Below are 27,924 nucleotides of genomic sequence, written 5' to 3'. Positions count from 1 at the left end.
AAACTGACTGAGATGGAACTGCATTGGGGGACAGTAGCCATTCCTGACTTGTTTGATTGTCACTGGCTAGAGACAAGAGTACCTGTCTGTTGGTATCTTTTTATGACCAATGTGTTACAGGGCTGCAATAGGTACACCATACCTTGTAGATATGTTGGATGGCCTCCCTTCATACACTGACAAATTAGGCCACTTCATTCATGATACCTCCTTTCTGCCATTCTATCAAGTCTCCATGCTGACCTATCTCACTGTACAGATTCCACATGACCATCTGGTCACTATGCACTACACTGTCCTGACTTACGTCAGAGGTGGAGGGTCACATGACCATCTGGTACCAATCCCACAACATCTACAGATCTCCAAAAAAATCAGCAGACTCTTTCAATCAGATGCCTAATATTTTGTTCAGCGTGCTTAATAATAAAGGAAATAAGATAATTTTAGAAATAAAAATAAACTGATATCCTTAGCAGTACTCACTGTGGCATCGGCAAGAAGATGATCATCGGGAAACTTGGCCTGAAATAACTCTTCGAGTATCCAAATGGGCTGGAATGGTAGCTCGACGAGAAAAAGCCACCGCCTCCACCGCCGTATCCACCGAAGAGCCCTGGCATCATACTGTAGCTGGAGGTGTAGCCCGGAGGACTCCACTGTGAGCCACCACCAGGATAGTAGCCACCGGGATAATGACCAAAGCCTGGAGATCCGGGGTAACCTTGCTGGTAGCCATAGTAACCACCACCACCACCACCACCCCCCGAGTACGACGGGTAACCCTGGTGGTAGCCTCCGTAATGGCCGGGATACCCAGAGTAACCACCCGGATGGTTTTGATAGCCGGAGTAGCCCTGTTGGTAGCCAGGGTATCCAGCCTGATGGGTCGGGTAGCCCGGATAGGCTGGCGGGTGGCCGGGGCTGTACGCTGGAGGTGGCTGGTTCGGATTGTAGGCAGGGGGAGCGTGGCCTGGAGGGCTGTACGGTGGTGGGGCCTGCTGCGTGCCGTGGTAATTTGGGTTGTACGGTGGCGGTGCCTGTTGAGTGCCGTGGTAATTTGGGTTATAAGGAGGTGGTGCCTGTTGTGTCCCGTGATAATTGGGGTTGTACGGTGGCTGCCGTGGGTAGTCTGCAGTCTTGCTTCCCGTACCACTGCAACAAAAATATTCTGCTATACAAACAATGAAAACTCCAAGTAGGAATAACAACAACTTACAAAAAGACAAATTTCTACTTACCGTAAAGAAGACAGATCGAGTTGCAGACATGCACAATTACAAGACACTCGTATAAAGCTTTCAGCCCCCCCCCCCCCCCCAAGCACACACAATCACACCTCTTGCACATATAATTGACAACTCCAGCATCTCAGGCCAGAACGGTGTGTATGTCTCTCTTTTACCGACTAAGGCTGTGGCCAAAAAGCGTTGTGCGAGTGTCTTTTAAATGTGCCTGTCTGCAACTTGACACGTCTTCTTTACGATTTGTAGCAACCTATGTTTTCCTACATTGTTGATATTCTGCTACACAACTGCTCAAAATACCTTTCCTCTCAAAGTAATACTACTGTACTATTTTTGAGTAACAAAAGTGAAACAGCACCAAATAAAATCAGGGCTAAACTTTACATGGGCCATCACTGTGCTGTACTTGTTCACAATATGGTGCAAAAGTATCAAAGTGTCACACCTGAAACAGAGTACAGGAGGATATTATATGGTAACCAATAAAATATATACATAATTTGTACCTGTGCCTGTTCTATTAGTGAAATACTAATACTGGTTGTGATGACAAAATTATATGAACTACGCACCTTTTATGGACGGTACTTTCAATTTCTGTTTCTGCCATTTACAGCACTTTCTTTTATTAGTATACACAGCACTTTAACACTGTCAGTCTTTAACTATTATTAATGGTTCCATCTCAAAGGCAGATTCTACATTTAAGGCAATTTATCTGCAGTGTAGTCCAAGGTTTAGGTTAGTTTGAAAGGAGTTAATTCAGTTGCATTTTGGCAAAGCCAATTTACTTGAAAGTGGAATCTAGATTGTGATGATATACAGATCTGTAGCCAGCTAGCTATGTTAGCCTAGAAGCTGAAAGCTTCATTTTCCATTATTTACTGCTTGCTTGAGCCTGAAATCTACCAAGATACAGCAAAAGAATACGAAGAAAATTTACATTACATTTCTTATAAAGTCTTTGAGTGTATTTTCCCATGAAAATGACATGGTCTTCTTCAAAAATTCAATTTGATCACTGTTATCACATAGTGTGTTAAGGTAGTTGTTATGTTGAATATTTCTCCTGCGATCTAAGTGAAAACTTTGTAACATCAACGTGTAGTAACACCCACAGATCGCTGTGGCATACCAAAGTCGGCAATGCAAATCAGTATCACAGACATTAGGGAGGTCTTGCTGCAATCCACAAGGATGTATGGGAAACACTCCTGGAGACCACACCTCCCCTCTAAGCACAGCAGCACCCTCACACTGAGGTCAATAAATGTCGAGCCTGCAAGAGCTCTGTGTCCCGTTTGTGACCTCAGCTACAGTAGTCAACATCATAGTGCAAGACAGTGACAGTTAAAAGTTTGGGATGAAATGTTCTGTTGTAAATGATGAACATTCTACCTCAAGATAACAGTCTGTTACATAGTGCTTCCAATAATAGTCAATGACAGTTTTAAATTATCCAATGCTCCTGTCACAAAGAACAGTGCCAAAGTTAAGTAAATCTTTTATTCATTTATGTAATAAAGTGAACTAATGTTTCATGTGTTCTAGTATGATGAACCTTCTTCCAGAGCAATCAAAGAACCCACTGTTGTGGACAGACAAAAGTAGTTTCGGCTCGTCGCAATACATTGCCTCTACCAATAAGCTGTTTTACCATCTCTTGTGATGGCTGTTATTAACACACACTTACAATTTAGTGTGTGATGGACCCTGAAAGTTTCACCAAAAACTTGTGCAAAGTAAGCTTGAGGCAACAGAAAGTGTTTGTCACATTTTACAGCCAGTCCATCTCTCCTAGCTGAACACAAAGGTTTTAAGTTGCAGATTTTACATTAATTAATTTGTATAGATTATATAGACGAATGGAAAAACTGGTAGAAGCCGACCTCGGGGAAGATCAGTTTGGATTCTGTAGAAATATTGGAACACATGAGGCAATACTGCCTTACGACTTACCTTAGAAGAAAGATTAAGGAAAGGCAAACCTACGTTTCTATAATTTGTAGACTTAGCAAAAGCTTTTGACAATGTTGACTGGAATACTCTCTTTCAAATTCTGAAGGTGGCAGGCGGAAAATACAGGGAGCGAAAGGCTATTTACAATTTGTACAGAAACCAGATGGCAGTTGTAAGAGTTGAGGGGCATGAAAGGGAAGCAGTGGTTGGGAAGGGAGTGAGACAGGGTTGCAGCCTCTCACCATTGTTATTCAATCTGTATATTGAGCAAGCAGTAAAGGAAACAGAAGAAAAATTCAGAGTAGGTATTAAAATCCATGGAGAAGAAATAAAAACCTTGAGGTTCGCTGATGACATTGTAATTCTGTCAGAGACAGCGAAGGACTTGGAAGAGCAGTTGAATGGAATGGACAGTGTCTTGAAAGGAGGATATAAGATGAACATCAACAAAAGCAAAACGAGGATCATGGAATGCAGTCGAATTAAGTCGGGTGATGCTGAGGGAATTAGATTAGGAAATGAGACACTTAAAATAGTAAAGAAGTTTTGCTATTTGGGGAGCAAAATAACTGATGATTGTCGAAGTAGAGAGGATATAAAATGTAGACTGGCAATGGCAAGGAAAGCGTTTCTGAAGAAGAGAAATTTGTTAACATCGAGTATAGATTTAAGTATCAGGAAGTCGTTTCTGAAAGTATTTGTATGGAGTGTAGCCATGTATGGAAATGAAACATGGATGATAAATAGTTTAGACAAGAAGAGAATAGAAGCTATCGAAATGTGGTGCTACAGAAGAATGCTGAAGATTAGGTGGGTAGATCACATAACTAATGAGGAGGTATTGAACAGAATTGGGGAGAAGAGGAGTTTGTGACACAACTTGACTAGAAGAAGGGATCGGTTGGTAGGACATGTTCTGAGGCATCAAGGGATCACCAATTTAGCATTGAAGGGCAGCGTGGAGGGTAAAAATCGTAGAGGGAGACCAAGAGATGAATACACTAAGCAGATTCAGGCTGCAGTAGGTAATGGGAGATGAAGAAGGTTGCACAGGATAGAGTAGCATGGAGAGCTGCATCAAACCAGTCTCAGGACTGAAGACCACAACAACAACAACAACAGATTATATTCAGTGTGGCATCAATGAAGAGCCAGTTTAGTTTTGGAGGGAGGAGTGAAGGGAGACCAAAGCTTGAATAAAGTAAGCACACTTTAAATTACAAACTGTTCAACCGCATCGAGGTGACTATCTGTCAGAATCCTGAATAACAACGTTTCACAGTGCAGACTGCTGCGAGATGTGCCGGTAGATAGTCAGTGAGATTGTGGAAGCTACCAACAGGTATGTGGAGCCCTGCCAACTCTAGTGCTGTGGCCAGCTGCATTAGGTTTCTCAGATGAACATCCAAAGCGTAATCAGCCCGTTCGAGCTGGTCCCACTGATTATCGAATGGATTTAACTCCGGGCAGTCTGGTGGTCAGAGGAGTATGGTCGAGGTGCTCTTCAAACCAGACATGTACAATGCAAGCTGTGTGACATGTTGCTTCATCCTGCTGGTAGATGCCATCGTGCCAAGGGAAACTGTTTGTAGGATAGGTAAAAAATCTACTCGTCAATCGGTGGCAGAACACACGTGTGAAAGAAGGTTATAATTAGGCAAGCTTTCGGAGCCAGTGGCTTCTTCTTCAGGCAAAAGGGTTGAAGGGGAACGACTGTAGAGGTTCCCAGACATCAGTTTCTCAGAACTCTGCAGGTGGGAATTAGCGCTACAACATTTTCTTGGTTCTCGCCACCCGCCTTGCCTTAATTTATGTTAACTTCTTCTGTCTCAGCATTTCTTCACTATAACTACTCCTTTCTTCACTCCATTTTAGCTTTCTACATCTTTCATTTTCTTACCTGTCTGTTTCTCGCCATTCCCCTTCCGTCTCTGTTACATACAATGCACTTAGCTCTTAGCCATTTAGGAAGATGCCAAGGGTCAGGAAGGGAAACACCACTGTTGAGGTAGTTTAGGAGAAGGATGGATAGCTTTTTGGGGTGAAATCTGGCATGCAGTTGCAGTTTGAACTTCAAACTGCAACAACAGCCAGACTTCACCTCAAAAAACTATCCCACCTTCTCCTAAACTACCTGTTTCCTTTCCTGTCCCCCTGCGGCTCCTTAAGCAGCCACTCCCCTCCTACATACCAAATTTGGCCAACCACCTTAACATCACACTGCCTCCCAGACCAAGAATAAGCCATAATCATAAGAACCAGTCACAACAGTGCAGTGTCCAACCTCTCATCTAAAGTACTCCGCACTCCAGTATTATCCACGGGTCTCACTTTCAACCCTAAACCAACTGTTGATCACGCTGCTTTGGTGAAGGATCTACTTTTTCACAAGTAATATCAACTGCAGATATCACTTTGCAGCCAAATACCAAAACCTTTCCAATAGCAAACCTATCACTGAACCCTGTCCTGAACAGTCCCAACCACAATCCCAACTTTATCCACCACCTCAAAATCATCCCTTACAAGCCTTCCAAGAATTCCTCACATCCAGCATTCCTTCAGAGCCCTTCCTCAGGTCCTCGCAACATAACCCTAACCTGTCCTCTGCAGAAGTCCAGGCCCTACATTCCCTAAACGCTGATGACTCCATCATTATCCTTCCAGCAGACATAGTATCTATCACTGCGGTACTTAACCAAAAGGAGTATGTTAGTGAAGGTCTACACCAGCAGTCTGACACCTCTACATACTGCATCTGCCATCAAGATCCCATTTCTGTGATTCAAACTGACCTGCAGTCTCCCCTTAAAGCCTCAGGCCCCTCACAAGGACTAACACCTCAATCCACAGAACTTCTCGCCCTCCCAAACCATTCACCACCACCTTTTACCTTCATCCTCAGATCCACAAACCCAATCATCCTGGCCATCCTAAAGTTGCTGGCTTCAAAGAACCTACTGAATGTACATCTGCCTTAGCTGATCAGCACTTGCAACCCAAAGTACGAAGACCTCCCTCCGATATCAAAGATACCAACCATTTCCTTGTCCGTCCCACTCCCACCACACACCTTTCTTGTCAACACTGATGCCACTTCCCTCTGTACCAACATCCCCCACACACATGGTCTATCTGCTACTGACCATTTTCTCAGTCAGCGCCCACCTGATTCCAAAACTATGACATCCTTCCTACTCATGTTAATCAACTTTTACTTACCAATAACAACTTCACCTTAGACAGGCAGACATACAAACAGATCAGGGGTACGGCCATGGGAATCAGGATGACTCCCTTCCCGTGCCAACCTTTTTGTGGGTCACTTGGAGGGGACTGTCCTGGTATCCGTAAGTCTTCAACCCCTGGTTTGGTTTAGATACACTGATGACATCTTTACCATATGGACTCATGGTAGGGCTGATCTGTTAAAATTCTTGGAACCTCTTAATACCTTTACCCAATCACATGGTCCTATTCTGAATCCCATGTCACTTTGCATGATGTTGATCCCATCCTCACTGAAGGCCAGCTACACACTTTTGTCCACATTAAACCTCCTAACAAACAACAGTACTTACATTTTGACAGTTGCCAACTTTTCCACGTCAAATGTTCGCTCCCATACAGCCTTGGCATTAGAGGCAAACGTATTTGTTCAGATGCAGAGTCATTACACCGATACACCACCATTCTCACAACCAATCCTGGTGCTGCTAATCCCTCCAAAAACCAGCTTTGGAGCACATTACTGGTAACTCAGGTTTATGCTGGTCTGGAATGTATTAATCAGCTACTTCGACAAGGCCGTGACTTCCTAAAATCATGTCCTGAAATGAAATCCATTGTCTTTAAGATTATACCCACCACACCTAGAACAGCTTTTTGTTGCCTCCCAATCTTATCAGATCCTATGCTCCTTCTGCATCAATCTCCCTCCCCTATGGCTCCTACTCCTGTGAACATCCTCACTTCAAGACTTCCCCTAAGCACCTCCTACCACCACCTATACTAGCCCTATAACTGGCAAAACATATATTATCAAAGGAAGAGCCACCTATGAAATGACACGTGCCATGTACCAGCTGTTATGGAACACTGTTCAGCCTTTTACACCAGCATGACTACCACTGAGGTATCAGTTAAGATGAATGGGCGTAGGCAGAGGATGCATACTGGCAACACACAATATCTTGTTGCAGAGCATGCTCTGAAACATAACAGTCATGACTTCAGTGCCTGTTTTACCACATGTGCCCTCTGGATTCTTGCCCCAGACATCAGTTTCTCAAGCTCTGCTGGTGGGAACACACTACAATATGTCATGGATTCTCACCACCTGGCCTTAATTTATGTTGATTTCTTCTGTGTCAGCATTTCTTCACAGTAATTACTCCTTTCTTCACTCCATTTTAGTTTTCCACATCTTTCATTTTCTTATTTGTCTAGATTTCGATGTCCCCCTCCCAACTCTGTTACAAACAATGCACTTAGCTCTTACACAGTAGCAGTACACATTAGCAGTAATCTCTGTCTTACATATTACCATGTATTCCACCTGTAACCTTTCAGGTTTTCAAATCTCATCCAGTGCAGTCTGGGTGACTTTTCCAAAATCTATCCCTTTTCCTAGACCTGTCCTGTCTTTTTCCTTAACCCCTCTTCCTTCCCCTTCAACCCTTCTGCCTGAGGAAAGAGCCATTGGCTCCAAAAGTTTGCCTACTGATAACCTTCTTTTATGTGTGTGTTATGCCGCCGCTTGGTGAGTAGATTTTATCTATCCAATTACATTAAACTGCTTATAGGAATGGACACGCTCCCCAAGGATGGATGGACACTTATGTTGAGCCACTGTGTCTTCCAGAATGATGAGATAACCCAGGGAATGCCACAAAAAACATTCTGCAGACCATAACGCTACCTCTTGCTTGCAGCGTCTTTGCTTTCAGACAATTAATACACGCATACGGCCATCTGTCCCATGAAGCATAAAATGTGATGCATCTGAAAAGGCCACCTGTACAATGCAAGCTGTGTGACATGTTGCTTTGTCCTGCTGGCAGATGCCATCATGCCAAGAAAATCTATCTAGTAGATAGAGTGTGAAGTTCCATGTGGCTTTTCGCGGATGATGCTGTAGTATACAGAGAAGTTGCAGCATTAGAAAATTGCAGCGAAATGCAGGAAGATCTGTAGTGGATAGGCACTTGGTGCAGGGAGTGGCAACCGACCCTTAACGTAGACAAATGTAATGTATTGCAAATACATAGAAAGAAGGATCCTTTATTGTATGATTATATGATAGCGGAACAAACACTGGTAGCAGCTACTTCTGTAAAATATCTGGGAGTATGCGTACGGAACAATTTGAAGTGGAATGATCATATAAAATTAATTGTTGGTAAGGCGGGTGCCAGGTTGAGATTCATTGGAAGAGTCCTTAGAAAATGTAGTCCATCAACGAAAATGTAGTCCATCAACAAAGGAGGTGGCTTACAAAACACTCGTTCGATCTATACTTGAGTATTGCTCATCAGTGTGGGATCCGTACCAGGTCGGGTTGACAGAGGAGACAGAGAAGATCCAAAGAAGAGTGGCGCTTTTTGTCACAGGGTTATTTGGTAAGCATGATAGCGTTACGGAGATGTTTAGCAAACTCAAGTGGCAGACTCTGCAAGAGAGGCGCTCTGCATCGCAGTGTAGCTTGATGTCCAGGTTTCGAGAGGGTGCATTTCTGGATGAGGTATCGAACATATTGCTTCCCTCTGCTTATACCTCCCGAGGAGATCACGAATGTAAAATTAGAGAGATTCGAGTGCGCACGGAGGCTTCCCGGCAGTCGTTCTTCCCGCGAACCATACGCTACTGTAACAGGAAAGGGAGTTAATGACAGTGGCACGTAAAGTGCCCTCTGCCACACACCATTGGGTGGCTTGCAGAGTATACATGTAGATGTAGATGTAGATATTTGTAGGATAGGTAAAAAATCTACTCATCAATTGGTGGCAGAACACACATGTGAAAGAAGGTTATAATTAGGCAAGTGGATGTCTAGTTGCAGTATTGGCATTCACCTGTCACCTATGGCCCATGGTGAGCCATAGAACCCTTGGCGCCAGTTATGGATAGTGGCAACCTTGGCCCAAAAGCCACTGATCGTGCACTTTTGGACATCAGATAAATCACTCTGTTTCACATTAGGACAACGGCTGCACTGTTTTCCACATCTCCTTAACATGCTTTCTCCACTTCTAGTGCTGCCACTGCCATCTGCTAGTGGTTATTGCACGTGGTCACATTAATGTGCCTGGGCCGTGTATATGTTGCAGTTCTTATGCAGAGATTTAGAGACCAGCATGGAGAGAAGAAACAAATCTGAAAAATGTTTTGCGTACAGCTGAAGAATATCATATGCATTACTTCTATTTTTGTATTGGTGATAGCAATCTGAAAAATAAATTTTCAGCAATCAGTTGCTCTGAGGTTTCAGGAAACATAATTTTTATCGTATAAATCCAAACAGTCTCTGTTATTAGCAATGTACATTATACCTTTCATAACATAATATCTGTATTTTGTATAAAATCATTGACTCATTTTGAAACATCTACGCACAGTGAACTGCAAAGTAAACACTATTTCTCTTTTAAAAAAGTGCCACTCAAGAAAATTTCACATGAAGGTCACTTCTGCATCACAGATAAATGGTATAGTCATGTTTCATCTTTAACATCAATAAAATTCTACAACAAAAGAACAAAATTTCAAATTTGTAGAATAGATCATTAATCCACCAACTTACAATCTAGGAAGAAGACACAGCCTTCAATACTCGATGAGTATAATAAATCAAATGCCTGTGTGACTGAGGAGGGATACATTACCCCCACATTTGTACACAGACTACCTAAAACTTTGTACAAGTATGTGTTTGCAAGTGTTGGAATTGTTTTATTTCAATTGGAATTTCTGAGGGGAAAAAATCCCTAAATACAGTTCCTTTTCAGACATTCTACAACGGCTGGCAGAGGTACTTACAAACAGCTGTTTGTCACTGCTAATATAAAACTCATCATCTTGTAAATCCTCAAACATTTATCTTCTTTATAGGTTGTAAAGAATATAATGCATGTATGAATTGATACACTATATCCACAACACATTTAAACTAGGACTGAAACTCAACCGTAACAGAATTGTAATGAGGTACAATCGATATATTAAAAGTCTGAAGTGACAGAATCAGTTGTTGACGAGTTTCTTTTCATTTAGGGAAGCTGAAAAGATTGACTGAATGGACAGCAAAAGGAAAAGGCAGACAGAGGGTTAAGATGAAAAACAAAGCTGCAAATGAATCTGAAAAAGGAGTTCAGTAATCAGTGTCTATTATAGTTTTTACTTGTGGTAGTGAGACATGGACTTCCAATGGGAAAAACATTCAAAAACTAAGGAGTTCCAAGTGGGTACTGGAGACATGCATGATGCGAATAAATAGGAGAGACAGGAATGTAAACAAATGCATCAGGAACAAAGTGGAGAGGAGATGTGGGAGGGGCATATAGCCTGGCAAATACATGGAACCTGAACAAAGGAAATCCTTTTCTGGGCTACAGGTGATAAGAAAAGAATGGTGAAATAACCTAATGTAAAGTGGTAGATTAGAAAACATACAGCAGCAATATATATGCAATTAGCTCCATTACATTACACAGGGAAACATCTGGAGGAGACCCTTTCCAGCAGTGGGTGTCAAATGGTGGAGTCACAGCAACAGTGTACAGTATAACTGCCAATGTCTGGTAGTACTGGAGAAGACTGTTTCCAATTAGTAAACACTCTAATTATGTGTATTTTTTCATGTTTATATCAATTTGCTAACAAAAGATTTTTTATTTTGCTAGTTCTGAGCCATAATTAAATGTTTACTAAATGTTTTATATTTATTTTGTGCTAATATCAGTTCTTATAAGATTTTACATTTTGTTAATAGCTGCAAGTAAACAAAAGGAACCCATCATTTCAATATCATTTCAATAGCCTTTCAGGAATAATGAAAAACTTGTTTAATAAATCATTTACACACAAATATAATGAATATCATGAAATTCTTCTAAAAATGTTAACACTAATTTTGGAATCAATTTACATGCAAAATTATCAATAGGAAAAATTATTTTGTAATTGACAAACCATTATAATTATATTTCACTGGTTATTTTTTCAGTATTTACAATTACAAACAGATGTACTTTCAAACATTAAGATTGAGGTTTAATGACTCAAAAACACTGCACGAAGTTAATAATTCTTTGTAAAGCAACAGCTTTAATTGTATTTGATCTTGTTAATGATGATATATGCTCCTGTATTATTAAAAATTTTATAAACAGCTAATGCACATTTAACTGTTCAGCAGTGTTGGTTTGGTTGTATTTGATCTCTCAGTATTGTGTTAGCATGGCTCAGTTCAGTTCAAATTGTTTTTGATGGAGACTGGACTTTAATTTACGTACAAACTGGAAATTGATCATTACCTGAAATTGTGAACTTTGTTTGTAGTACCTGGAATGATAAATGGAAAAATATACAAATTCTAAGTCAGATTATTTCTTACAGTTAAGGGTCTTGGAGCTGTTTATTCACCATGGAAGATAAGTATCAATGCTGTTCTGATGAGATTAGTTTCACCAAATTCTGTTGTCTTACCAACAAAATCACCTGCTTAATGGAATTATTAATAACACTTGCATTTTTTTTCAAAAGTAGATGAAACATTTAGTTAGAGGTGGTGAGGGTGTTGGTACAGAGGCAGGAGCATGGCAGTGGTGGCAGGGATGACAATGATCTTTATGAAAAAAGTAATTCTGGAGAAAGGCAGGTTTGCAAAACTGAGTACCCTATGTATGATAGATTTAACTGGCAACACAGCACTCACCTTCCTACGTTCCAGCCCTGCTGTGCCTGATGGGGTGGGTTGAGGTCAGAGGCTGAAGGCTGCTGCTTGGCACTGCCGCCTGGAACATTCCAGCCGGGGCCAGGAGCCTGAGCGTGCGGACCTTGTTGGTTCGGGTTCGTGCCCGGCACATTGAAGCCCGGTCCAGGAGGTTGCTTGTTTGTGTTTGTCCCTGGGATGTTAAAGCCTGGTCCAGGAGGCTGCTTGTTCGTGTTTGTTCCTGGCAAATTCCAGCCTGGACCAGGAGGCTGAGCATGGGACCCTTGATGGTTTGTCCCTGGTACATTCCATCCAATGGGCCTGTCACATATGGAGAATAGTGGTAAGTATTCAGCTAATACTACTGTCCTACAAGGCAGGATACTCTTCTGCCTCTGTAAACAAGAATAATTTCTGAAACCTTATGAAACAAAAAGTCACTTGAGAACATTTATAATTTAAGAAACAGAATTGCTGGTCAGTACTTATCTTGGGGTAGTACTGCCAATAAGTGTGCTCATAAATATTAAACGGGCATGCTACGTACCTTTCAGACCTACAAGAGTCAACAAGAAAATTATACACCACAATTTTTTTCTCAAACAACAAAGGTAAAAATGTGAAACTTTAGGTAAGAATTATTTGAAGTTTCCAGTGTGCACATGCAAACTTTCAGTTTCCTCTGACAGATATCTTAGTTGCAGGAGTGTTTCATTATGGCATTGGTAAGTGATGTACTTCAAAAGCAGTGTGTTATCACTGAGTTTCTCACTGCAGAGAAAGAAACTGTTGGGATCATCCCCAAATGTTTGTGTGCAATTCCTGGAGCACCTTAAGTTAACAGAAGTACAGTTAGTAATTGGGCAAATAGGGCAAAGCCATTACGAGAATGTGGCTTGGCAGGACTCCAAGATTTGCAGTGTTCAGAGTAACCATCTATGGCTGTCACGCCTGACAGGAAGCAGATTGCTGATATGTTCATTCACAAGCATATAATGCATACAGTGAAAGCGCCATTAATTCTGAAGCATATGTGAACACATTAACTAAATTCAAGAACCACTTCCAGTGACTTCTGTGATATAACAATCCAGGTGATTGATTGATTGAACATGATAATGCTCGGCCTCACACAAGTTTGAAGACTTTGGAACACGTCACTAAACAGGGTTAGACAGTGTTGGCCTAGCCACCCTACAGTCCTGACCTAGGTCCCTCAGAGTTGCAATTAAAGGATGCCATTTGTGGAAGGCATTTTGATAATACCAGTGTGGTGATTTGCACATTAAAGAAATGGCTTCGTGACCAGAACAAGGAGTGGTACTGACAGGCTATACATGCCCTCGTGTTTCACTAGAGGAAAGCTGTAGAATGAAAAAGAGGCTTTCTGAAAAAATAGGGAGTGTAGAAGAGATATCATTCTTTCTTGTGTGTGTGTGTGTGTGTGTGTGTGTGTGTGTGTGTGTGTGTGTGTGTGTGTGTTTAATACCATGCACGTAACAGTGTTAATGGAACGCATTTTGAACATTTTACATAAGGAAGAGTTTCGACTGGTATGCTAATATATTCTGTTCCTGCGTTTGCATAAAAAATGTACTATGAAGACTTGTGGATAATGCACGTAATGTAAGTTTCTACCTCTGTCTATGAGATGTGTGTTCTGAAAACTTCCCCAACATTTTTTATGCCCTCTGTTGCCAAATCAGAAAAATCACAAAAACTACTAAATACTAACACAGACCTGCAATATTATTATTATTATTATCATTAAATAATAACAATACTTGCAACAACATAACAATGGTAACATCTTGTTATGAAGCTCACAACAGGACAGACATCACTGGTGTTACTTTTGGCACAAAAAACAAACATACATAATTTTGCACAAGCATACATGGTATCTGACATGGGCAACAATGTAAGGCTGCAGAAGTTATAGAAACTGCACAGTGTACAAAGCACACAATTTCTCCTTATCTGAAGAAGCACAATAACTGACAACAATGGCTCATAGAAGTACACTGCAATTAAACAACAAGGTGAAGTTTTAACATACTATCCACACTGTAAATAGTCACAACAGAAATTTAACCATGTGAAATAACACACACTGTGCTAGTTACTGCACTTCAAATTCTTTTGCCAAAATTTTGCACACAGTGAGGAATACAGCAAATAAAACTGCTGCTTACAAATAAACATTATGAACTGCAGTAAATTTGGGTTAAAATCACACCACTTTCCTACTCATGCCAATGTGATCTCACTTCCAATAACATGCACTTCATCTGCTTGGATTAGTAACAGTTTGTATCAGTTCTTCTCGTATCAGATAGTATACACGCAGAAGAAATCAAGTCAATTTTTCAAAATTACTACCCAGAATTCACCCATACTTCACAAACTAGATTCTACTCAGTAACTTTAATAGTCACTTCTGATGGTCGTTCGGTTAACTATTTTAAATGCATGGTACTTGCAACTCCATGTGGTCTTGTGTTTGATAGTGTACTTAATTGTATCAAATGGAAAAATTCAATTGAGACAACTGTTACAATTAGGAGAGAGAATGGCCTTATCTCCAGTAAAAAAAGTCCCTATTATTGTTGATAAAAACTGGATGTTGGAAAAACGATCTTATTTTTTGTAACTTACATTTCCCTTCATCACAAATAGGAAAGAGGGATTGGTTGGGGAAGATCACATAGAACTTAAGTTCACAGAGAGAATATACATATATAGCTTAGTGCACTGATAAAGGAACCCAGGGTCCTTGAGTCACATTCGGCAACTGGGTGCTGCATGACCCCCCAAGGTGGACAGTAGCTATGTATCTAGTCATGCATTGGGCCAGTTTCATTGTGATCTTTCTTATACAGGGTACAGAAAAACAACCCGATAATATCTGAGCATGGGTGGGATATCAAACTGAGCAAAATTCTCCAGATGACGAGCCATAAAAACACCCTTGTGGGCTACAGCCATAAAATGACAGAAAAACAGTGACAGAAGTGTATGCATTTAAACTAAATAGTCCCGGCTAATATCCGTTAGCTAAGGAAATCAGTTACAAATTGAATTAGCTGAAGGTAATGGTTTTAGCTCAACAGTCAAAACTAGGCAAACCTTCAATACCTATCCACAACTGGTCATGTTAGTGCTGGATATTCTGTCATACTTACTGTGCGCTGTTAAATCAATTACGCTGAAGCAGTGCAGTAAATTAGTCGACATGTGTTACTGTAAGGGGCGGTGTTATTAATAAGGAAAAACAAGGTGTCCACAATTAAAATTCCAGTTTCAAAACACTGCAGAATGAGAACCACTGCTCAGAATGACATCAAATTTGAACAGCATATTACTGACACAGGGCAAAACGTCATGTAACAAAAAAATTGAGCAACAGATTGCACTGTAAATGTCAGAATATGCAAACCAACCGACACACAGCACACAGCTGCTCCTCTGTCTGCACCTAACATGACTATCTCCATGAAGGATCACACTCACTGGCAAACCTCTGTTACAAGAATAGTGATGGCAGGAGTTCAAGATGCTGAGGGGGATGAGAAAGGACATTGATAAGGGTCTGGAGAAAATGATTACAAAATTCAAGAAGACAGGCGCTTCTGAGGTGCAATATGGCAGAGGGTGGAAAGCAGCTGATCAGACTTCTGTCAAAGATGTGGCCATAGCATTGTAGGAGGGACTAATAGTGGTGTGCAAACATGCAGTGCACAGGAAATTGCCCAAACACTGGACATGCCAGTGAGCACAGCGCATAAAATCCAACGAAACATTCTGCATAGCTATCCATACAAAATCACCCATTTTCAGGAGTTGCTTCTTGCTGACCTGCCAGCAAGACAAATGCTTGCTCTGGAATTTCTTGCTTGCATGGAAGCGGACAGTGGAAAGCCAAGGAACATTTTGCGGACAGATGAAGACCATTTCCATGTCCAAAGTCATGTCAATGTACAGAATTGTAGAATGTGGGCAATGGACAGTCTGCACGCACATCAACCGGTACAGCTTCATTCTGCAAGGGTAAATGTGATCATTTTTATGCATGATGGTGCTCCTCTGCACACTGCACAGCCAGTGAATTGGCTGCTGCAGAGGCATTTTGGAAATGCTAGAATTATCAGCCATCATTTCCATACAACCTGGCCATCCAGATCACCGGTGACTTCTGGCTATGGGGTTATCTGAAAGATGTGTCGAGTGCTCAAATTACAAATATAGCTGAACTGATGGTACATATTACACAACACATTCTGAATGTGAACCACGAGACAATCTGATCCATTGTAGAATGTGCTGTTTATTGATTTAAACTTGTGGCAGAAAATGGTGGACAGTATACTGAACATGTCCTGCACCACTCTGAAGACAATCAGAAACTGATGTCATTTTGTCTTCTTAATGATTTTTGGCACCAGGACAATTAATAAATGTCAATTTGCTTTTTATGCAGTTTCTGGCCTCAGGACAATTAAAACCTGACTTTTCCGATACAATGCGGTACGACCTTGCCGTGGTGGATAGACTTACTTAGCTAAGAGTGCCACAACTATTACCTACCAAACTTGCAAAGTCTTGCAGATCGAAGAGTACGGATGGTGTAATGTGTAATTCAAACCACAGCCGTCGCATTGCGATTCATCTGTCATTTGTAGTTGACTCCATTTACCTTAAGATGCTTGCACTGCCATATGTTCGTAAAATTTTTTTTGTTCCATGATGGTTCCCGATGTGACAATAATATGCCATCCAAATTTGATGTCATTCTGAGCAGTTGTTCTCTTTCTACAGTGTTCTGAAACTGGAATTTTAATTATGGACTCCCTGTATGTTTTAATGTATGGAGAATATGAATGAATTCTGATGAAGTACAGTGCACAGTATAACACAGCTGCAGCTTAGGTGGACAAAACTGCACTGCTGATAACTAATTACACTAATTTCCACGCACTTGTCGCTGCTCAGCTGTCAGTTTATGGCAGCAGCTTCACAACAGTGCATTTCCGGTCTTTGCTTATTTGGAAAATTTTGCTAGTGTCCACATCTCCTACCCTGCTCTGACCTTAGTATACACCCTGTAAAAACAGCCATGAAATGAATATGTCAGTGACTAAATGACATTAGTGATTTCATATGTCGTTCAGGCTTTTTTGCTGTAGTGTTTATCAGCGATAAGACAGGACAGTAGTAAAGGGAGCATGTAAGGGTAAGTTTTAAAGGAGGAATGACTGCAAGGGGGTGGGGCATTGTGGGGGAGGGAGAGGAGGGGGGAGGGGGGGGGGGAAGCACAGGTAGAGGTAATGGTGTGTGAACATTATATGGTTTGTCAAGGATGCTGCAGCAGTTGTGAGTGATACAGAAAGCAACAGTCATGCCTTCTGCATTCTTTATCTTTCTCTACTCTCATTCTTGTCCTAGGATCAGAAAGACTTGCCATCAGCTCCCCTCTTCTCCCCCTTCCCTCAACCCCCTCAAAACCTTCCCCAGCCAACTCATCTTTCCTCTACATCTTCATACATACTCTGCAAGTCACCGAATGGTGCACGGCAGAGGATACCCCATACATTACTAGTCATTTCCTTTCCTGTTCCACTCGCAAATAGAATGAGAGAAAAACAACTGTCTATATGCCTCCAAATGAGCCCTAATTTCTCGTATTTTACCTTGATGATCATTATGTGAAATATATCTCAGTGACAGTAGTTCTGCAGTCAGCTTCAAATGCCAGTTCTCTAAATTTCCCCAACAACGTTCCTCAAAAAGTATGTTGTCTTTCCTTTCAGGATTCCCATTTGAGTTTCCAAAGCATCTCTGTAACACTTCAGTGTTGTTCAAACTTACCAGTGACAAGTAGCAGCCCGTCTCTGAATTGCTTCAATGTCTTTCTGTAATATGACCTGGAACGGATTGCAAACACTCGAGCAGTACCGGTACCCAAAAATAGGTCACACTATGTCACATGTGCAGTCTCTTTTACAGATGACTCACACTTTCCCAAAATTCTCAGGATAAACTGAACACAATGATTTGCCTTCCCTACTGCAATCCTCACATTTCATTTTGCTTGCAATGTCATCCCCAGATATTTACACAGTGTGAATGTGTCAAGCAGGACACCACTAATTATGTATCTAATGATTACAGGTTTGTTTTTCCTGACAGAGCATCACACAAGTACTAAAAAGCAGGATTAGCATTTTCTACTTCACACATTTGTATTGGGGGTTGGGTTGTTTCGGGGAGAAGACCAGACAGCAAGGTCATTGGTCTCATCGGATTAGGGAAGGAAGAGGAAGGAAGTCGGCCATGCCTTTTCAAAGGAAACATCCTGGCATTTGCCTAGAGCAATTTAGGGAAATCACGGAAAACCTAAATCAGGATGGCTGGATGCGGGATTGAACCGTCGTCCTCCCGAATGCGAGTCCAGTGAGCTAGCCACTGCACCACCTCACTCGGTTTGTACTGTGGTACTAGTAATTTCACGTCGTGAAGTTAAGGACTTTCAATACATCCTGTCTGCTAGTAATTATAGCAGAATATTTAATGCATGATTCAATTCAATGGAAAATTCAAATCTCTGTGAACACTTTTTTTTTTTTTTTTTTTTAATTTAGTGTCTAGTCTACCCATCTTCCTGACAATCCTAATGCAATATGAGGGTAATGCTGGACAAAATAAGCACACCAATGCACATATATTATCGATGGTAACACAGTCATTTGGGGTGATGCACAAAAACAATCAAGCTCCACACAACATTAAAAAAAATTTTAAAGCAAGTAACAAATACTCTTGTGAGACCATAGGTACTAAACTATTAAGAATACTTCATTTTTTTCAGATATTAAAATTATTGATATTGAGAGTTTACATCACATTGTTACAATACTTTTCACTGCAAAGGTATGGCTTTCCAATGTACCTGTAGTGTTACACAACGCATTGTTATTTATCCCAACAGTTTGTGAAACTGAGTTAATAATAACAGCATCTTCATCTGTTGTCTTATGCAGTCTTTATAATCCATGTCTGCCGTGGCTGTCTCTAGAACACAAATGTTTCCAGAAATTATAACAAATTTTAAGATTTGTGTGTCTCAATAATCATAATCCTCTGCATTTTTTACTCATCTCACACTGCGAACTCTTGGATTTATTTTGTAGCCCTTTCTTTTATCCACTTACTTCTTGGTACGTTCACTTAAGGAGTTCTTGTTGTATAAGTGCAACTGTTAACTTTTGTTGTTAATCCAACAACTCTGTGAAGTCATTTATCAGCAAGAGTTAACAGTTATTGTATTCAGAGGTGGCTAAGCCAGTGACTTTGAACAAAAATTTCAAGAGAATGTGTACGGCAGGGATCTGACTTTCATAGTCAATATGGCACCAGGGATGGGTCTTCAGTGCACTAATAAGGAAACAGGAATGAAAAAAAAGTATAATGTGAGTGAGTTTGTATATTGCATTGCACATAACATCAGATATCCAGGATGTCGCTACAGTACTGTAGAAATGAGAAATTCAAACTTACTCAGAGCCAAGAGATGTAATACGATGCCACTGGCTGAAGTGTGCACCCACCACATCAGTTTGCAAGGCAAAAACAGTAACTGATTAACTAAGTTGTATTGGCCAGTTTAGTGGTTTCATAAATTACCTCTGTGATGCCCAGGCATGTCATCTGCTGGTCACTGCATTAGAAGTGGTTGATGTATTGGCATCATGAAATTTTTCTTGCGACTACACACTACTCAGTACCCATTCTTCAAAGAACCATAACACAGGAACATAGCTCTTATCAGAACTTTGATGCATCATCCGTTCCAATGATAAATACATCTATATTTGTTACAGAGGCATTCAAATGTGATTGAGAATATTTTCATAGGTTCCTCACACAGTTAACAGATATGATCTTAGTTAATTTGAAATGTTGATAGCCACTTCTGCCTGCACAGAATAAGTTCTTTCCTATTATCAGTTGACATCACCTATAGTGAAACATCCTGGAAGATCAAAAGTGTGTGCAATACTGGAACCAGAACCTAAGACTTTTGCTTTTGCAAGCAAATATGTCAAAACTGACCTGACATAATTCTAGGCACTGAATAACAGCACTGATGATTGAGGATGTAAATGTTGAATACTTTTGACTTTCAAAAATGAATATGTTTACATATATACAAGCTTGTTGGAAAGCTAAAATTTAAGCTATGTTAAGATGACAAACAGGCTAAGATGATTAGAGAATGGGGGTAATGCATTTATTTATTAGTCTGTAAGTAATGAAGCCATCACCAAGTACCACTAAAAGTCATTCTTGCCACAAGCTGATGATGAAATGCAGGAAACACATGAGGAAATCAAGGAAATAGTGAAATATGTGAAAGATTAAGAAACTGTAATACATTTGGGTGGCATATGTGGCAGTAGGACTGCGGAAAATAATATCCTTGAATAAGATAGGAACAGACTAGACAATATTAGTGAGAATTCTTCATGGTTCCAAAGCAACTTAAAAACCACGTACTTGACTACAGAAGACACACAACAGTATTGGTGCAAAAGCAGGCAGTTATTTGAAATGAACCCTAGGTTAATGGGAAACTTAAAGTCACCATTTGGGTCCATAGAGTAGAATAAATGTTGCAGTTTGTCACCTGGCAGTAAACAAATGATGATCAAAGGCAGAGCCACGTGTGAAAGCACCCACGTGATTTACCAACTGACCTGCCTACACTGTGAAGCTTTCTATGTGGGAATGACCAGCGACAAACTGTCCATTTGCATGAATGGACACAGGCAGACAGTGTTTGTTGGTAATGAGGATCACCCTGTGGCTAAACATGCCTCGGTGCACGGCCAGCACATCTTGGCACAGTGTTACACCATCCAGGATATCTGGATACTTCCCACTGACGCCAGCCTATCAGAACTCCGGAGATGGGAAATTGCCCTTCAGTATATCCTCTCTTCCTGTTACCCACCAGGCCTCAACCTCTGCTAATTTCAAGTTGCCGCCACTCATACCTCACCTGTCATTCAACAACATCTTTGCCTCTGTACTTCCGCCTTGACTGACATCTCTGCCCAAACTCTTTGCCTTTACAGATGTCTGCTTGTGTCTATATATATGCAGCTGGATATGTGTGTGTGCGAGTGTATACCTGTCCCTTTTTCCCCCTAAGGTAAGTCTTTCCGCTCCCGGGATTGGAATGACTCCTTACCCTCTCCCTTAAAACCCACATCCTTTCGTCTTTCCCTCTCCTTCCCTCTTTCCTGATGAAGCAACCGTAGGTTGTGAAAGCTTGAATTTTGTGTGTGTGTTTGTGTTTGTTAGTGTGTCTATCAAGATACCAATGCTTTCGTTTGGTAAGTTACATCATCTTTGTCTTTAGATATAAATGATATGAATAGGCATCTGTGACAAGACAAACAACTATATCATTCATTTACTGCTAGGTGATAAACTGCAACAGATGTAATGCCTAAAAAGTCATTGAGAACCAAGTTGTAGCTCTGAAAAGGTTCTGACCAAAATGAGAAAATATTGTCACTGTACAAGGCATATTACTGACAAAAATATTCCTACCCTTTAAGTTATACACAGTCTCTGACTGCCTCTGACAAAATGTCTGCTAATAACATAACATATTACAATGTTTTTCTCCCAAAGAAACTGACAGCACAGTGAAGTGACATTCCATCACTCCAAGCGACAAAACACGGATGAGCAGGACACTTGTATTTCACAGCACAGGACATTCTAAAGCAACACATGCCTCCTCTGTTCAAATCTCACCCAGTCGTGGATGCAGGAAGTGGTGGCCAGTGGTTCACACGGTGGCTGGGTTCCTGTGACGGTTGGAGGTGACCTGGAATTCCTCCAGCCTGGAATGCATCACGAGACCTGTTGTACGAACTGGTGACCGGGGCCTTCGTGTGGAGGCTCGGCCGCTGTGTCGGCTGAGAAGGCCACAGATTTCCCCCGTGTCTGGAAACATTACGTGAGCTCGTAGTGTCGTGCTTCGAGATCGAGGGCTCTGTGTGGTTCCGGTGCCCGTGTCGGTGACGGTGTGTCGTGGCAACAGGAACGGCCTCGGTCGGCTTGTAGCGCCGGTCGTACTTTTCTGTGACAGCTTTTCGGGAGTCTTCTGTCGGCTTGTACCGATGGCCACCGATGCTGTTTGCACTACCACTGTCTTCCTTGCGTGGAGGGGGTATTTTCCATCCAATAGGTCTGCTGGTTGTGTAGTGTGAAGACCAATGGTCCTTGGTCTTTGGGGTCGTTTTCAGCTTGCCACTGAACCTGAGCACATTGCAACTTGTCAGTTAACGTCCCCTAGTGACTCCAGCATAAGTTCTCACTCAGAGCGCCCCCCCCCCCCCCCCTCCAGCCCTTTGCCAAAAACTTCAGCCATGATAACTTTCGCTTTAAGCTACTGGAACAAAGTACAAGGGAATTCCAAATGAATGTAGCATTACAAATATTTAAATACATAGTGAATATAATAGAGGGAAACATTCCACGTGGGGAAAAATATATCTAAAAACAAAGATGATATAACTTACCAAACGAAAGTGCTGGCATGTTGATAGACACACAAACACACACTCAAAATTCAAGCTTTCGCAACCAACAGTTGCTTCATCAGGAAAGAGGGAAGGAGAGGGAAAGACAAAAGGATGTGAGTTTTAAGGGAGAGGGTAAGGAGTCATTGCAACCCCGGGAGCGGAAAGACTTACCTTAGGGGGAAAAAAGGACAGGTATACACTTGCACACACACACACACATATCCATCCGCACATACACAGACACAAGCAGACATTTGTAAAGGCAAAGAGTTTGGGCAGAGATGTCAGTCAAGGCGGAAGTACAGAGGCAAAGATGTTGTCGAATGACAGGTGAGGTACGTGCGGCGGCAACTTGAAATTAGCGGAGGTTGAGGCCTGGTGGGTAATGGGAAGAGAGGATATACTGAAGGGCAAGTTCCCATCTCCGGAGTTCTGACAGGTTGGTGTTAGTGTACTTGCAAAAACAGAAAGAGAAAGTAAGATGACAGAAAAGATTTCGAAATGCAACAGTGACAATAACAAACATATTTGCAAAAACTAACATAACACCAACCTGTCAGAACTCCGAAGATGGGAACTTGCCCTTCAATATATCCTCTCTACCGGTTACCCACCAGGCCTCAACCTCTGCTAATTTCAAGTTGCCGCCGCTCATACCTCACCTGTCATTCGACAACATCTTTGCCTCTGTACTTCCACCTCGACTGACATCTCTGCCCAAACTCTTTGCCTTTACAAATGTCTGCTTGTGTCTGTGTACGTGCAAATGGATATGTGTGTGTGTGAGTGTATACCTGTCCTTTTTCCCCCTAAGGTAAGTCTTTCCGCTCCCGGGATTGGAATGACTCCTTACCCTCTCCCTTAAAACCCACATCCTTTCATCTTTTCCTTTCTTTCCCTCTTTCCTGATGAAGCAACTGTTGGTTTCAAAAGCTTGAATTTTGTGTGTATGTTTGTGTTTGTTTGTGTGTCTATCAACATGCCAGCACTTTCGTTTGGTAAGTTACATCATCTTTGTTTTTAGATATAAATACATAGTGATACATTGATACAAATTACAGAGAACTTTTATTCTAATGTTTTATTGCAGTGTAATGGCACATTTGTCTTTATAATGATTATCAGTTTCGTTCAAATTTTGAGCATTTTCAGATCCACAATAGTTGCAGAGCAACCTGTCAGCATTATGTACTGTGCACAACTTCTGTAACCCACTAATGGTGGCCACACATGGCATATAAAATTGATGGCTTTCAGTGACAACAACAATGGATTTGAAGGTGCTCAAAATTTCAATGAGGCTGGTAATAATTATAAAAACAAATGCAACAAAAGACTGCAATACAAAATAATATTAGAATAATAATTCAGCTGTTGTAGATGTACCGCCACTTGACGTTGTGTCAAGTTTTCAACATAGAGAATGTAAGAAAATTTTAAAAACGTAAATTCTGAATGCAGAGAAAGCACAGTGAAATTGAAGCCAGCACATATGCAATGATACATAAGTGACAGATTCCATGGTGGGAGTGAAATGGGGAAATCCTATATGGAAAACGTTCTGTGTGGTAGAATTTCATCGAAGAGCAGAGAAGATTTCACCAGCGATACAATCAAGTACCTCCAAATACCAATAATAATAATAATAATAATAATAATGATATGAGATGATGTGAAAACAACATGGCTGCAACAATAATGAAAGTGATGTCACCACAAGGGCAATAATAATGATAATAATGATGATGATGACAATGACAATTATAGTGAGAATCACAATAAGAATGATGTTGTAATGTCACATTTCGAGATGCACGTGTGAGTGGCCACACTGTACCTCATGCAAAGAACAAAAATAGTGATAATCAAAACTCGTGCAATCTTCTTACAGATTCATAACTCTTCGATAACAGATACTCCAGCAGTGTACTCATTTGTTTGCAGTCCACAGTTTGTGGCCTAGTGGTTAGCACTGCTGCCTCTGGATCATCAGGTCCTGATTTGATTTCCGACCAGGTTGGGGATTCTCTCCACCCAGGAGCTGGGTGCCTGTGCTGTCGTTTCATTATCACTAAGGAAAATGGCGAGGCAGGACTGTGACAAGATTTGGAATTTACACAGGTGCTGATAAATATGCCGTTGAGTGTACCACAATCCAAATCATCATCATCATCATCATCATAGCGAGAGAGAGAGAGAGAGAGAGAATATCATAAGTATCCACAAGTGATGAGGAATCAAAATCCAGAACCAAATTTTTAGCTGGAGACATTTAAAGAATTCTTAATTCACTGAAAATGGTGGCAATCATTAAATACTCTTCAAGTTTTAAACAGTTCCTCCTATCTTCCATGCAGAGGGGCAGGAACATAATGAAGACCGCTTTTCCCACAATTGTGACTAGCCCCGAACGTGAAGATACTGTCAGCAAAAGATATGGTCAGTGCCCCTTCCCCCCCCCCCCCGCCTCCATTATTTTTGTTTGGAGTCAGAAGCCCACTGGAGGGCACATGGGGGGGGGGGGGGGTGTCTTCTGAAGTCATAAAAGGTCGGACCGCCACTGCACTAATCCCCATTCAGTTTTGGATTAGATGTGGACCAACAGATGAAGGTTCGTGTCCATCACAGACGTGTTTTGCTGTAGGCACTTGCTGCCTTGCATTTTGTTGTGCACTACTTCAAACGCAAAGGTAAGGAGAGGTTGGCTAAAGAGCAGTGTAGCAGCTGTCATTTAGGGAAATTGGACAAGCTGTCATTTAGGGAAATTGGACAAGCTGTCATTTAGGGAAGTTGGACAGGGCAGGAATGATTAGCAAACACTTAAGTTTTATTTAACTTGTAGCTTTCTCCAAGCACTGTGAAGAAACTTTACAAAAGAACAAACAGCAATAATGCCCAAGTAGTACTGTGACAGACTGGGTCGTGTAGCTGCCACCAGCAGTAGCAGGGGGCACTCTTAGTCAGCGCCAGTGTAGGCTTGGCCCAGCGGGCAAGCATCACTAGATCTGCCAAATCCCCGTGCGTGTTCGCTATCAGCATCTGTCAGAAACAGGCATTTCCATTGCCGACTGCAAGACGCCAGTGAGGGTGGTATCATTAGCACAAATTTAGCGACAATTTAACTCGAGAAAAACTCGGCAGAGTCTCTCGCATAGGAACGCCACTTCATTCAGGTGGTGTGTGCAACCATCTCGGGCTAATATGACCGTTTGATGGCACCACCCACAGAGTAAGCTTCCACCGTGACCTTGCCCCTGTCATGTGAATCTGTACTATGGATCAATACTCTCTCCCTCTGAATACCCCACAACATTGTCCATCTAGCTCACCACTGCCCTTCATGCCGCCCAAGGAAGTTTTCACTGAGCTGTGTATTTATAGTGTCTCTTAGCTAAGTTTTCAATTCATATGCCGTCATTTAGCAATGCTTAACATTAGCAAAGGCTGCCCTCAGCTGAATATTGTAAAGTTATAATCTCTTAATTCTATATGCCCAATTTTCCTATTATACCTTTTTAGTTGTGATTTCTGCGGACCCTCTTTCTTAGTCTCCATACTAGTCAAGGACCAGCTGCAAGGAGGTTTTCAGTTCTTTACACGGTCAGAGACTGAATAGTTAACCATTAGTAGAATCCTGGCAGCCTGTTGATCTTTGCCGCCTCTGCAAACTGGCACGAGTTTCTTTCACATTAGCCCCTGGGATGTGTGCGCTGTTAACAGCCTAAGACAGGGACCAATACAATGTGACGACAGTGATGCTAATAGTAATGTGATGATAATTAGCAAAATAAGCGGACAATAATGACAGTGGCGATAATTTGATGACAATGGTGATGATATGACAATGATGATGATGATGATGATGATGATGATGATGATGATATGATGACAATAATGACAGAGATAATGTGATGACTACAACGACAACAGTGATGAGTATGGTAATGATGCTAATAATGATGATGTGAGACAAAAAATATCGTAAAAGTGATGATGCCAATAACAATGATGCTGATAATAGTGATGAAAATAATGTTGATGACAGTGCCGAAACTGAACATATGCTGCCTCTGATTACAATAAGAGATATTGACCCTATGCATCGAAGGCAACCTGAGCTGTAGTCGGGAAGATTGTAGAGCCCATAGACTGTTCCTCATCTGGGCAACCTCACATTCCATATTTCAGCACAGCAATGCCCGATAACATGTGGGAAGGAATGGGCAAGCTTTCTCTGAAGAATGCTGGAGCACCTGACCCACGCAATCACGGCCAGGGCGTGAACGGACAGCAACTTTTTTGACACAGTCGTCCGGTAAGCACTCCCACACAGAACGTCTCAAGAGAAATCGAGATTACACAGGATCACGTCTGGGCCATTTGGGATCGAAGCCACGACGTTTAGTGGTAGCTCTTGTGCATTTCACGACTTGCTGGCCATCAAGATCGTGTGCTACTTTGCGATTTCACTCATTTGTTTCCTTGACGTGTACCTAACAGACGGTCGTGTACCCAATCGAGAACCACGTGTTGCAACCTCTCCAAAAGATGGAACCGATTGGCGGGACTCACCTCTGGGTGACGGGCTTCGATGTGACGTGCTTGTAACTGTGGCTGTCACTGCCGCTGTTCCTGTTCCTGTTCCTGCTCCAGGTAGACCCCGAGCCACGGCTGCCACCGCCCCGCGAACCCCCGCCGCGGGACCCACCTCCTCTGCCCCCCTCTGCGGGGGTCGAGACGGATGCGAGCAGGAGCACCACCAGCAGCCACCACGCTATCCTCACACGCCAGTCCATCGCCACCTGCAACACACCACACGACAGCTCTGTAGTGGCTCACTTTCTCCATCATCAACTAAACTAACTTACGCTTAAGGGGCTCCGAAAAGGCTCAAAATCATGAAAAGTTCAATTTTTACTTTTTTGCGTTTTCTGAATCTGCAGACTATTACCTTTTAATAGATATATAATTTATTCAATTCCGAAGACTACAACTATTTTTAAATTTTTTTTGAAATGTGTTCTACATGGGCGTGACCCACCGTGGCGCTGTTAAACTGCTGTCAAATGGTGTTATTATTAACGTCAGTGTTCATCAGGTACATTTTAGTGATGTGACATAAAGTATGTGTTGTGGCTAACCTGTGATGGTTCAATATATATCGCTGGTGTGATTGTCGATTGTT

The 27,924-nt window shown here is 41.6% G+C and overlaps 1 protein-coding gene across 3 annotated transcripts in view; it reads right to left on the bottom strand.

The window, feature by feature from the left end:
• Positions 1-27,924, bottom strand: part of LOC126210641 (uncharacterized) — a 279,682-nt gene that overhangs the window by 42,349 nt on the left and 209,409 nt on the right. For 2 of the 3 annotated variants that reach the window (XM_049939960.1, XM_049939961.1), the window contains exons 2-5: positions 27,312-27,541; positions 21,967-22,473; positions 12,142-12,459; positions 487-1,155 (exon numbers count right to left, since the gene is read on the bottom strand). In XM_049939960.1, coding sequence (XP_049795917.1) covers positions 487-1,155; positions 12,142-12,459; positions 21,967-22,473; positions 27,312-27,535 — 1,718 coding nt within the window. In that variant the 5' untranslated portion in view covers positions 27,536-27,541. The remainder of the gene's footprint in view (positions 1-486; positions 1,156-12,141; positions 12,460-21,966; positions 22,474-27,311; positions 27,542-27,924) is intronic. The other variant, XM_049939962.1, reaches the window with a different exon arrangement.

Source organism: Schistocerca nitens, chromosome 10 (assembly GCF_023898315.1).
Source record: "Schistocerca nitens isolate TAMUIC-IGC-003100 chromosome 10, iqSchNite1.1, whole genome shotgun sequence".
NCBI classification, from domain to species: domain Eukaryota; kingdom Metazoa; phylum Arthropoda; class Insecta; order Orthoptera; family Acrididae; genus Schistocerca; species Schistocerca nitens.
Note: the sequence above shows the minus strand (reverse complement) of the source record. Positions and strands in the feature narration are given on the sequence as shown.